The sequence below is a fragment of the Bidens hawaiensis genome, unplaced genomic scaffold, assembly GCF_021521415.1.
Source record: "Bidens hawaiensis isolate Kalapana, Puna unplaced genomic scaffold, B.hawaiensis_p1.1 tig00014729_1, whole genome shotgun sequence".
Lineage (NCBI taxonomy): Eukaryota > Viridiplantae > Streptophyta > Magnoliopsida > Asterales > Asteraceae > Bidens > Bidens hawaiensis.
Genome location: NW_027492294.1, coordinates 280,167 through 293,877, shown reverse-complemented (window position 1 = coordinate 293,877; position 13,711 = coordinate 280,167). Strand labels below are relative to the sequence as shown.

At 38.0% G+C, this 13,711-nt stretch overlaps 1 protein-coding gene and 1 pseudogene across 1 annotated transcript; both read left to right on the top strand.

Moving 5' to 3' along the window:
* The first annotated feature begins 2,792 nt into the window (after window positions 1–2,792).
* On the top strand, window positions 2,793–2,893 carry LOC143547544 (small nucleolar RNA R71; annotated as a pseudogene).
* Window positions 2,894–7,673: 4,780 nt separating this feature from the next.
* On the top strand, window positions 7,674–9,678 carry LOC143547527 (CDPK-related kinase 7-like). Its single transcript, XM_077038928.1, has 6 exons — window positions 7,674–8,111; window positions 8,570–8,700; window positions 8,780–8,821; window positions 8,893–9,001; window positions 9,203–9,281; window positions 9,362–9,678. Exons 1-6 carry the CDS (start codon window positions 7,674–7,676, stop codon window positions 9,676–9,678), a joined length of 1,116 nt encoding a protein of 371 aa, XP_076895043.1.
* Window positions 9,679–13,711: the final 4,033 nt, after the last annotated feature.

Genomic DNA, 13,711 nt, shown 5'->3' with positions numbered 1-13,711 from the left:
TTAACTCTTTGCTTGTCCTTTGGTTCTTCCCGCCTAAGGATGTCTGCGCAGCTCCACGCGCCAGACTCCTTACAAGGAAGCCTGCGTGAAGACCAGTTGTTCCTGCGATACGCGAGGCGAACTGTTCTCGCAGCGCGCTAAGAATTGTAGTTCTTCTCGTGGCGCGCTAAGGACGGTAGTTCTTCCCGCGACGCGCTAAGAATTGTAGTTCTTCTCGCAGCGCGCTAAGAATGGTAGTTCTTCCCGCGACGCGCTAAGGATTTGTAGTTCTTCCCGCGGCGCGCTAAGAATGGTAGTTCTTCCCGCGGCGCGCTAAGGATCTTAGTTCTTCCCGCAGCGCGCTGTGGATTGTTCTCTGTCTGCCTTCGCCCTCGCGCGTGCGCTCGAATCTTCTCGCGCTAGACCTTAAGTCTTTTCTTCTGTTTAGGTCAGCCTGTATTCTTTTGTGATATCTTATCTTCTGTCTGAATAGTCACTTTCGGCGCAGCATGCGCACCAACCCCATTGGTTGGCAGAAAAAGTGACTGACATAATCTTTTGAAATCTTCTTTTGCATGCCTTGAACAGTGTTTTATCTGACTCCTCCCATGCTTTATTCTGTAACCTGTCAGCCCTTTTTCCTGTTCCCCGGCTGCCATATCTTTTGGTATCTTTTGCTTTTGTTTTCTTGTGCTTTTTGATATCTTTTGCTTGATTTGATAAGATCTTTTCCTCTTTTTATGGGATTGTGTTCCCTAGGGTTTCCCTATATATAATACTATTTTCTTTTAACACTACACACACAAACACTTAAACTCCCCTCTGCTCTCTTCTCCTTGCCCTCTGCCGTTGTTCCTCAGCTGCCTCCTCTCTCTGCCTTCGTCTTTTCCCTTGTCCTGCCCAGATTTCCGGTAATATATAATATATAATAATTTGTTAAAGATACATATTACTATGCTAACATATATTCAAGGCATAAAACAAATCATTAAACCAATAAACTTTTATTTATAGGTTAACTTGTGCTTGTTTAAAAGTTGATTCTTGCATTATCTTTCAACACACCTTTTTCAGGTGAGTAATCTCAACCTAATCCCTTTTTATTTTTAATGTTTTGGGATGTTCATGTGTTCGTACAAACTTGAGTCTTAAACTTGTCTATAAACTTTTGTCGCGCAAAACCCCATGTGTTATGGACGTAGACTTGGCTGTTTATTTGTATGTGTGGATCATTAACCGTCTTGTCGGCCTATTCCGCAGTTTTCATGGATCCATTAGATGAACACGGGAGAACTATCGTTTATGATTTCTCTTTTGTTTACACTTGCACAGTTTTCTTGTTTTTGTGCTCAATTGGGAGCACGGATTGAACTATGAGCTATGATCTAAGGCTTGATCACAATCTGATTACACCCTTGTTGAACACCAGTTATACACATGATGCGAGCAGTGTTTGTATTATCTATTTATATCTATTAAACTTGATTTCTCACCGACACGCAAGTGTTGACGTTTTATTTTAACACATGTTCAGGTTTGCTGTAGCTGTTTCTGGAAGCTTGAGGACACCTAGGATGTTTTCTTTTCTTTTGGACCTAGTTTAAAATGTAACAAGACAAGTTTATGTTATTTGAATATTTTGAGATATGATATGATTTATGTTACTTTATGTCATGTTCTGCGCGTGCGCAAGGAAATGTATTTATTAAATATTGGCACCAAAATAGTGTCGCGAGTAATGAAACAATACGTGGCGCCCCGATGTATAATCCGCCATCGGTCAGGGTGTTACATTATTATCAACCCTCTTATCCCTTATTTTGGTTAATTTGTCATTTAAACATTTATCACAAGAACAATTTTCACAAGAAGATATTTCATTCGGTTGTAATTCAGAGTTGTTTTGAAAAATTGTTTCATAATTACTCACACTTTCAGTCTCATCACTGATATTTTCCATCACCCCCTCAACAAACTGTGGTGTTGGATCAACTTGAACACTAGAAATTCCAAAATTGGGTAAAAGACTTACCGCATTGATATGCACGTTGTTCCCCTTCTTTAAGCTCGAGCTGTTTTTCTTCAAATTCACAACATCGGTTGCAAGTTAACCCATTTGAGTGGTCAACGATTGAATGGCTTTGTCACGGATTTCATCCTTTTGCATGCGCACTTCATCAAGTTGATTTCTCCTTTGCATGTCTTGTTGTATCATCCTAAGCATATCCATGAATTCATTCCCACTTGAAGAACTTTGTCCCGAACACCCACTTTAACCACTTCCCATTTGTTGAAATTGACTTTGAAAGCCTTGATTGTTGTATTGTTGGCGTGGAACATAATTTCCTTGATTCCCTTGGAAATTCGGATTAGATTGAGTAGCCGGATTCCCATAACGAAAATTGGGATAATTTTTCAACCTGGGGTGGTAAGTGTTTGAATTCATGTTATAGTTTTGACCACCTCCCCCTTGACCTTGAAGTGCATTCACTTTCTCTACTTGTGCTTGTCCCACCGTACACACATCCGCCGCATGACCTAACTCATTGCAATTTGTACAAACATCAATTCTTTGGTTAGTGGTTTGTACTCCTACATCTTCTACGGCATGGACTTGCGGTCTTCCAATTGCCGGCCTTTCTCTTCTTGCGGTTTGAGCCTTTCTCTTCGATGTGACCGACATTTGCTCCAAGAATGCCCAATCATCTTGTTCATAATTGGTACCGAATGTACCATTTGTGATTGACATTAAGTCCCTCTCATCTTCCGCATTTAACCCCTCATGAAAAGCATTCAACAATTCCCAAAGAGCTATACCATGGTGAGGACAATTTTTTATCATCATCTTAAACCTCTCGAATGCTTCATGAAACATTTCACCCGATTGTTGTTGGAATCTTCTTAAACTTCGTCTTGCATCATTAGTCTTTTGGACCATGTAAAACTCTTCTAAGAACCTTTGTTGCATCTCGGCCCAAGTATAATTGATGCGGAAGGCAAAGTATAAAACCATCCCTTTGCCTTATCCTCCAACGAAAATTGAAATAAAATCAACTTAACCTCATCCGGTGAGAACCCTTGACCCCCAATCGTGTTGCAAATAGAGTCATATGCCTCCAAATGAAAATAAGGTTCTTCCGTTGCTAGACCCTTATAGTTTGGTAAACTTTGGAGCACATTGGTTCTCACTTCAAACGTGCATTCAATCGGTTTAGGTTTTTGTCGATCAGAACAATTAGTTTGTCGGTTGCTATAATAATTGCTCATAGGATTGTATTGACTAGTTATTTGTGAGAAAGCATACATTTGCCCTTAGTTGAGTCACACTGGCAGGGATTGTTTGATAACCGGTTCCATGTGTTAGCGATCGTGGATGCCTAAGGTTTAACCGATTAGCCAGTCTATATTTGACACAAGATAGTTAATCTGTTAAGTTGCATGAGATTACTGTTAGTTTGCTTACTTGAATTCCCGGGTGTGATTTGCTTGTTTAATTGATTAAATCTTTGATTACTTGTTTATTTATTATAAAACCCAATCTTTTGCTAGTGTGATCAGCACTATTAATTGAATTACTTCATAATGCTAGGAATCAGTTTCACTGCACATTGACTACATACTCCTCGTGGTTCGACACCATACTTACCCTAGCTTGCTTAGATGATTAGAAACACTGATTTAATTATTTTTGACTACATAGCGACAGTCTAGCATCAACAAGATGCTCTTTTTTTTTTTAAAGAAAAAGTTGTATTATTCACTTCATAATAAAATATAATATTTACATCAAGACAGAACAAGCTGTGTCGCAAACCCTTTTGAATTGCAAAACTCAATCTTTTGAAAACTACATTAATAGATTTTGGGGTCAAAACATTACTATCATGACCAGTTGGACTCGGCTAAAACGCTATTTAAGTCATAAAGATTAAAGATGTTTGGTGGGTTTAATGTCACGTAAAGAGACTAGAGTGATCGAAGCATTTTCTATGTGTTGGTGGCATAAGAAATCCAATTATGGTTGACAATAATATATGCTTTATGGACATATTTTTATTCCTATTCACATTATCCCATTATTAGTAAATAATATTGCAAGATGCGAAGCATACGAGGATAACATATTCGACACGCATATTATATTATTGGTTTCTTTTTAGTGTCACACTCTTGTTCTATCTTACATCAAAAATAAAATGAATCCAAAACATTGTATTATATATGTGAACTGGTATTTTCTCGGCGCGTTGCACCGGGTAGGTCCGTAAAACCCGGACTGTGGTAAAACCCAAACGTTGATACAGTAAGTTAATGCGAATTCGGTCGGTTTCGGTTACGTGCATTATCGTATAGAAACCAAGGCAAAAATAAAACAAAAAAATATGTATAAAAATTGGGGTGGACCAATGGCATGGCGTCGGTCGGTAAAACTCAATCGTTGGTAAAACCCGACCATTATCGATCCCAGGCATTGAGGCAGTTGAGTCTACGCGAAATCAATCAGTTGTCATCATGTTCATTACTGTACCGGAACAAAAAAAAACAAAAATCGGTATTCGGCTGGTTTTCATTACGGTACTGGAACTAAAGCAAAACGCGGTGAGTCTACGCGAATTCGGTCGATTTCCGTGGCGTTAGACACGATGCCATAAGTAAAACAAAAACAAAAATCACAATCGGCAGATATTCATTACGTTGGAAAAATCTCAGCGTTGCCAGGCGTTGGTAAAACCCGATTGTTACGACGATGAGTCAGCACAAATTCGGTCAGTATCAGCTGCATTCGTTACGATATAGACTTCATTGGTAAAATTTGAGCGTTAAAACCCCAAAAAATAATTCGTTAAATTAACATATAAAAACATTAACATACAAGAAAACAAAATATTTAAGACGGTGTTTATTTGATTGGCAAACCCAGGCGGTGGTAAGACTCAAGCGTTGTCGTTCCCGAGTATTGAGGTGGTAACCCAAAAAATGAAAAAAAAAATTAACATGAATTTGGTCGGCTTTGATTACGTACGTTACGGTAACGGAACTAAAAAATGGAAAAATATATATAAAAATTGAGGTGGACCAACGACCAATTTGGGGGGGAGCGTTGTCAGTCATGGGCTTTAAATAAGGCCGCGAGTCTGCGCGAATTCGATCGGTTTCTTTTAGGTTTGTTATGATACCAGAACTAAAAAAAATTGACGTTTGGTGGATCTCCGTTATGTTGATTATGGTAATTGAACTAAAAAAAAAGAAAAAAAAATTCACCGACCAATACGGTGCCACTAATTGGCCCAATAGACTACTTACGACACCAAAATTCTTATTTATATATAGTAATAATAATTATGATAAGCTGGATTTTAATAACTTAAATTATAAACTTATTGATCGATGATAACTTATATCGATAATATGATTTGTGGCACTCTTGAATTTTTACTTTAGTTACCAGAGACAATTACGCTATATGAAAAAAGTAAGTCCTTGTGCATCCAATAAACAATTGACTAGTTTTTATTGTTAGAAATCAGGCCCGATAACATGACACTGAATTTGATTTTAACCAATATCGACTCTTTCTGTTTATTATAATTTTTTATGTTTTCACCAATTATTACATACCCTAACCGTCTATTTATACTAAACAAATATCTTGCAAACAAGTTAATATATTCAAGGAAACTATATAATCTAATCTAATTTCCTAATAAAAGAAAATAATGAGGATGATGTGGCAATCCCACATTCATTCTTGGTCTAATCTCCCTTCTCATTCATACAACCTATCCATGGGTCAATCTTGTAAAAGTAGGTCTCCAAGGCCGAGTACTCTCCGAGCACTCGCTATAAGGTATGGCACCGAGGAGAGTTTCTGTAACTCCGCCTAGTTACTAAGAATTGATCAACTGTGATCAACCTAGGCCAGAATTGCATCTAGTCAATCAACTTGCCCCAATATTGACTTAAAACATAAAACATAATTCATATTTCTACACAATTAAAAAAAACATAATTCATATTTCTACACAATTAAAAAAAGAGTATCACATTTTAGTTATTGATTAGCAAATTTTAGAATAATTTAGTATTTAAAAATGTATTTGTCTTAATTATGTTGAATTTCGCTTATTTTATTATAAATATTAGCATACTTATGATATTTGACATATATATAATATCCAAAAAATAATTTTCTTTATATTTACCATTTTGTTATGAGCAAACCTTGCCATGGGTTATGAGCAAAACCATTTTGTTAAATGGATTATAATTTCCTTCTAATATTTCATCTCATTCATCATATCTATCCATAGGTCATGTGTCAAAATAACTTTGGTAAAAGGGTTATAATTTCCTTTATAATTCTCTTTCCTCATCTTATTTATGTTACGTATCCATGAGTCATGGGTCAAAACAATTTTGACTATAATTTCCCTTCTAATTTTATAAACTTTCATCTCATTCATTATAGTTATCCATGGGTAACAAGTTAAAACAATTTTAACAAATGTTGCATATTGTTGTTAAATTGTATTGGTTCATCTCATTCTAATTTCTAAGACTTCTTATTATTTGTCGTATATATTTTATTTTCTTCTTACAGTACCTTATTTATTTTTTATTATTTAACAAATCTCGTGTAATACACGGGTTCAAAAGCCAATACTTAATATTCTTATATCATACTAAAAGATATGTATCGAAATAAACATACTATAACAATTTCATTTAGCCCCTTAGATTTTCTCGATGACCCATTTTAAAATTAACTTTCAACATTTATTTCTATCAAATATTATAAATTGATTGACAACGAAATAAAGGAAAGTTATAAAAAGATAAAGTTACTTCTCTAACTGATATTGGCTATGACCACGAAGTTTAACTTGAAAATATCAATAATTACATTGTCATAATAATTTGTTATCAGTCAATGAGTCATACAAAGGATTATTAAAATCTAGTGCTTCAATTAAGGGTGTTCTCTGGTTCGTTTTTCGGGTTTCAAAGTTTTAAATCTTAACCCGAAAACCAACCCAAATCTCTCATGGGTTTTTCGGGTTTTGGCTTTTTCGGGTTGGGTTAATCGGGTTTCGAGTATCCTAGAAAATAAAACAAAAAACAAAAAAATTTAAAAAGCGTCAATGCTAAAATTAAATCAACATATTCTTCTTTGCTCATAACACAAATAATCAAATAATAAACCAATATAACTTGATAAAGTCATAAAACAATTCAAAAGAAGAATAACACTATGAAAGTTTATTAAAATAATAAATCATTGCAATTTTCTTTTTTTTTTTGGTAAAATTTCAAGAATTACATTTTTTTTTTTGATTATTTTTTCTCTTTAGACTCTATTTCAAGATAATAAATCTCTTTACATTTTTTCAAGAATTCTATTTTTTTTTAATAAATTTTTTAGTTTTTTTGGTAACATTTTTATTAAGAGAATGTATTTATAAAAATATTGTATTTTATTTATATTATTGAGTTTCCTTAGTTATCTTATAAGCAATTGGAGGTTAAATTCCGTTATTTTGGTCAATGATTTAACCCTGTTCTTGATTTTCTTGAAACTTAATGAAAAGCCCTGTTCTTGAAACTTTGTTTAATCATTTAGCCCTGTTCTTGATTTTCTTGAAATTTTATATATAAGAAAAGGCTCCTTGCTTTAATTTCTAATTTATAAAGCCATGGGACTTTGCCATGCAAAACCCAGGCAAACCCTCGAAACTCAACTTGAAACCGAACCAACGACACATAGTTCAACCGAGAATTCATCAAACTTTCCATACTACAGCCCGAGTCCGTTTCACAACAGCTCAGCATTCAGGAACTCACCTGCTAATTCTAGTGTTAAATTCGCACCACCATCGCCTGCCCACCCTATTAGATCTTTGCTTGCTAGAAGACACGGGTCTGTTAAGCCTAATGCAGCTTCAATCCCTGAAGGAAGTGAGTTTGTGGTTGGATTAGATAAGAACTTTGGGTATTCCAAAAAGTTATTAACTTATTATCAGCTCGGTGATGAAGTCGGTCGAGGGCATTTTGGGTATACTTGTGTTGCAAAGGGGAAGAAAGGGCGCATGAAGGGTCAAGATGTTGCGGTTAAAGTCATCCCTAAATCAAAGGTTAGTTTAGTTCATTCGTTTATGTTCGTTCGTTTATTTTTGTTTATGTTTGTTTGAGTTCGTTCGTTTGCATATTCATTTAAAATCTTTAGAACCATTAAAGTCTAGTCTGGTTTTAATAAATTTTTATGGCCAAAACATTATTTTCTTGTTTACTGTTAATTGGCTTTCGCTTGGTTATGCTCTTCATCTATTGTTAATTATGTTTGTTTGTTTACTCTCGTGAACCATTTATTAATACTATTAACGAACGAACACACTCGTTTTCTTAACGAATGATCACAAACATGCTCCGTAGTCCATCCTTGTTCGTTCAATTTGTTTACAGGCCTAGTTGAAATAAAGACTTAAACTTGTGTTACATTAAACTTAATTAAATCCACTAAAACAATAAACCCTTTGCCATCTATGTTATGTTTTTTTTTTCTTTTTCTAATAATATTCTTGATTTTGTTTAGATGACAACGGTAATTGACACTGAAGACACACGAAGAGAAGTGAAAATTTTAAGGGATTTAACTGGTCATGACAATCTAGTTCAATTTTATGATGTTTTCGAGGATCAAGATAATGTTTATATAGTTATGGAGTAAGTATATACTCTTCATAATTTATCACTATTGGAGGATGTTTTTTACTATTACATGATATGTTTTACCCTTTTGTAGGTTATGTAAAGGTGGTGAACTATTAGACCGGATACTTGCAAGGTACGCGGTTAATCTTATTTACGGTTAACCATGATCAACATGTTGCTCAAATTGTAAATACTTGTCAGTAGGGGTGGTACATACTCTGAAGAAGATGCGAAGGCCGTTATGGTCCAAATTTTAAGATTCATCGCGTATTGTCATCTTCAAGGTGTGGTTCACCGTGATCTCAAGCCCGAGGTATATAATTTATTATTTCATTTTTTTAATTTTTTTACTTTTGTTGTTTGTTTATTAAAAGTTTTAGCTTCTAACAATGTCAAATAAAGAGTCTTTATATGACTTTGAGTATAAAATTAGACTTTCTTTATATGGAACCACAAAAACATTACAAGAAATATAGACAAATTATTTGCTAACAATTTCTTTTTTTCATCTCAGAACTTTTTGTTTATATCTGAAGACGAGCATTCACTCCTTAAAGCCATTGACTTTGGACTCTCTGACTATGTAAAACCAGGTCAAAGTCTTGTACTTTAATCTATATGGTTCGGTTTAACCATGTTTGATTATGTTTGACCGATCGTTAAATATATGTAGATGAAAGATTGAATGATGTTGTTGGAAATGCATACTATGTAGCTCCCGAGGTTCTACATAGATCTTATGGAACCGAAGCTGACATGTGGAGTATTGGTGTTATCGCTTATATTCTTTTATGTGGAAATCGGCCTTTTTGGGCCCGCACGAATTCTGGAATCTTCCGAGCCGTTGTGAAGGCGGACCCAAAATTTGCTGAAGCCCCATGGCCTTCTTTGTCAACCGAGGCCGTTGACTTTGTCAAAAGATTGTTAAACAAAGATTACCGAAAAAGACTAACCGCTTCTCAAGTTCTAAGTAAGTTTCAATGCCTTTAAAGGAATATTGTGAAACCGAATCAATATTATCAACCTACTTGTCGAATGTCTAAAACACCCTTTTTATAAAATGAAGGAATCTTGTGAAACCGAATCATAGCGATAAACCTACTCGCGAAATGTCCGAAATAATCTTTTCTGTAGAATAAAGGCATCTTATGAAACCAAATCTTGGCGATCAACCTACTTGCGAAATGGCTGAAATACCCTTTTTGTAGAACAAAAGAATCTTGTGAAAGCAAGTTGATGCTATCAACCTAGTTGCCGAATGTCCAAAATACACTTTTTCATAGAAAGAAAGAATCTTGTGAAAGCAAAATGATGCTATCAACCTACTTGCAAAATGACTAAAATACCCTTTTTATATAATTAAAGAATCTTGTGAAGACTTAGAGTGATTGAGGTTAGACTATGAAGCTATGGGAAAGAGTGATTGAGGTTAGATTTAGACGAGAAACTCAGGTTACGGTCAACCAATTTGGCTTTATGCAGGGGCGTTCCACTACAGAGGCAATACACCTTATAAGAAGATTAATGGAAAAGTATAGGGAGAAGAAGCGTGATCTACATATGGTGTTTATTGACCTAGAAAAGGCCTACGACAGTGTGCCACGACAGGTGCTCTGGGAGTGCTTGGAGGGTAGAAGAGTGCCCAGGAAATACATAGAGATAATTATGGATATGTATACCAGGAGTGAAACAAGTGTCCGTGCGCCAGTGGGGGATACTGATTTCTTTTCTGTAGAGGTAGGTCTTCACCAGGGGTCAGCGTTGAGCCCGTTTCTTTTTGCAGTAGTCTTGGATGAGTTGTCAAAGTCGATTCAGGGGACTCTCCCGTGGTGCATGATGTTCGCAGACGATATTGTGTTACTTGCTGAGAAAAAACAAGATCTAAACATGAGGCTGGAGGAGTGGCGAACAACCTTAGAGACAAAAGGTTTAAAGATTAGCCGATCTAAGACGGAGTACCTCCACTGTGATTTTGGTGGGATAAACGACAATGAAGACGCACAGATCACAATTGAAGGGCAGGTGGTCCCGCAGGTAACGAAGTTCAAGTATTTAGGATCATTTGTACAGAGCGATGGGGAATTAGACAGTGATGTGACCCACCGAGTCCAGGTAGGATGGTGTAGATGGAAAGCAGCCACAGGTATATTGTGCGACAAGAGTTTCCCGACTAAACTAAAGGGAAAATTCTATAGGGTGGCAGTTAGACCTGCAATGCTATATGGAACAGATTGTTGGGCCATCAAGAAGGCACAAGTGCGGAAGATGGAGGTAGCAGAAATGAGAATGCTACGTTGGACGTGTGGGCACACAAGACTAGACCGAATAAGAAACGTTATGTTTCGCGAGAGATTAGGGGCGGCGAACATAGCAGACAAGATAAGAGAGTGGAGATTGAGATGGTTTGGACATGTAAAGAGAAGACAGACGACGAATCCTGTTAGATCCGTAGAAAACATTACTATAGAGGGGATGAGGGGTAGAGGACGACCGAAATTGACTTGGGATGAGAGGATTAGGCATGATTTGATAGACCTAAACCTCTCCGAGGACATGGTTGAGGATAGGAATTCGTGGAGAAGTAGAATTAAAGTTAAGGATTTTTAGAGAAAATTGAATACCTTAGGGCTTAGACTTAACTTATTCAGGTCACATACCATAATGGTATTTCCCTTACATATATTATTATTATTATTATTATAATTATTATTAGCTTTTTTATAGCTGTTAAATTGTGATCTTATTATTAATATTATTATAATTAGTAGTAGTTTTTATATAACTGTTAAACTTTGATTTCCTTTATTTTGCTTCATACACATGTTCTTAGAGCCGAGAGTCTCTCTGGAAGCCACCTCTTTATTCCTTTGGATAGAGGTACGGTGTGCCTACATCCCACCCTCCCCAGACCCTACTTATAGCTTTGCTGTCGGTGGGATTTTACTGGGCATGATTGATTGATTGATTGAATCTTGTGAAGCCAAAAATGTATCTATACAAGTGGAACTCAACGCTCCTGACTTGCGAGGAGGTTACAGACCTACCCGCATCATACCCAAAGATCAAGCAGAAAAGTCGGGAATTTCTGCACGTGACATTAGGACTTCCGCGGGAAAAATCCCCATGGAAAACCTTAAAACTAAACCCTTTTCAAAACCCTTTGCTTAAGTCCAAAAGTTCACCTCACTTATTAACAATTCATGAGAAGAACATTGGACTGGGGGGACTTGAAGAAGTAGGTCCCAGCAGAGCCCAGTTGGACCCTCAAGACTCACCTCAAAGAGGGACGTCTGCGCAGTTGAACCCGCAAGACTCACCTTCAACAGGGACGTCTGCGCAAAGGCTAAACTCGCAAGACTCACCTTGAAGAGACGTCTGCGCAGAAACCAACTGGATCCGCATGACCCACCATGCTCAGAGACGTGACGTCCTTACGCGCAGTACGCAAGCTGTTCCCGCAGGAAAAGCCTCCCAATGGTCGACGTACTCCGCCTGTTCCCGCAGCAACGGATACTAGCCATCAGGGAAGGCTACCCGCGCAGCAAGGCTACACGCACAAGGCACTTAACTCTTAAATAATTCAGTAATGTCACCTGAAGAAGGAGTGAGCAAGCCGGGAACACTCCCGCACAAAGCCGGGAACACTACCGCACAAATGAGCCAGTCCGTACGATACTGGAGGATCTTTTGTACTGTACCTGACGAGGTATGGACAAAAGATCAGACCAAAGATACGACAGCTCAATGACAAAAGTATGACGAGCAGCACGCTCTTGTACTGTATGTCACTATCAGCCGCTGCCTACTCACCAACCTGTCGGAGGACGTGCATAGCCTGCAGTTGGTGGAACAGGAATAGTACACAGCCGGCCTGGTCACTATCAGCCGCTGCCTACCCACCAACCACCAGCATGGCACGTGCGTAGCCCACAGTTGGCAGAACAGGAATACTATTCAGCCGGCTGTACCTGCTTGGAAACCTACCTTCGGCTATAAATACTCCAACACCTTGGAATGGTATGGACACATTACATTACCTTATCACATCTTATCTTTTCTAGCAATCTCTTAATATACACTTATATTCAAGAGCAATCTAGTCTGATTCTCACGCCGGAGGGTGGTCACAAGGAGGTACCCCCCCCCCTTCTAAGTGACGAGCTCACGGTGTCTGTTTTGCAGGTCATCTGAAGAACCATCTTTGCCGGATCTAACCCCTCGTGGGAACCATCTATTTAACCCCCAGATTATCCGTAATCTGCCCGGGGTCAATTAGTGTTTCTTCATTGGCGCCATCCGTGCATAAAAGCTAGAACTAATTCTCTCAGTTTTTTCAAAACCTCCGAAAAGATGGTTAACGTTACTCCGGTCCCCAGGCCAGGGAGTAACCAAGAAATCCCGGTAACCACAACCCCAGCTACTGGAGGGAACACCGGCGAATACACACATTTTACGAACACTACCCCGGTTACCCAAGCCGGGGCTAGTGCAGTAAATTTTACGAACACTACCCCGGTTACCCGAGACGGGGCAAGTGCAGTAAACAATCCTCCCCTGGGATTCATTGATACCCAGGTGGAAAGACAACAGACGAGGCACCCCCGCCAAACACTTGAACAAGTTAAAGCGTGGGCGGAAAAACGTCAAAGGGAATTCCAAGCTGAGTTGGATGAACGCTTACGTTCACTCCAACAGGCTGACGAATTCGGAAGCACTCAACAGCTCAACATGAGCAATGAGTGCGAGTACTTGGACGATGATTCGGAGGAATCCGACACCGACGTAAACCCTCGCCATAAGGCGAAAGGGAAGCGTAAGGACACGGACTTCCAACCGAGAAGGAATTTGGGAGAAACTTTCAAACCAAAAAACGCGGGTAGAAACCCACATGACTTCTCCAAAGCTTTTAGACCAACTGTTGCAAATGCGGTAACGTCCAAGTTTGCAAGGGACATTGCGGAAGCAATCGCCCCGAAGAGTGCCAAGCAGATGCCCAACATCGGCACTTATGATGGTATATCCG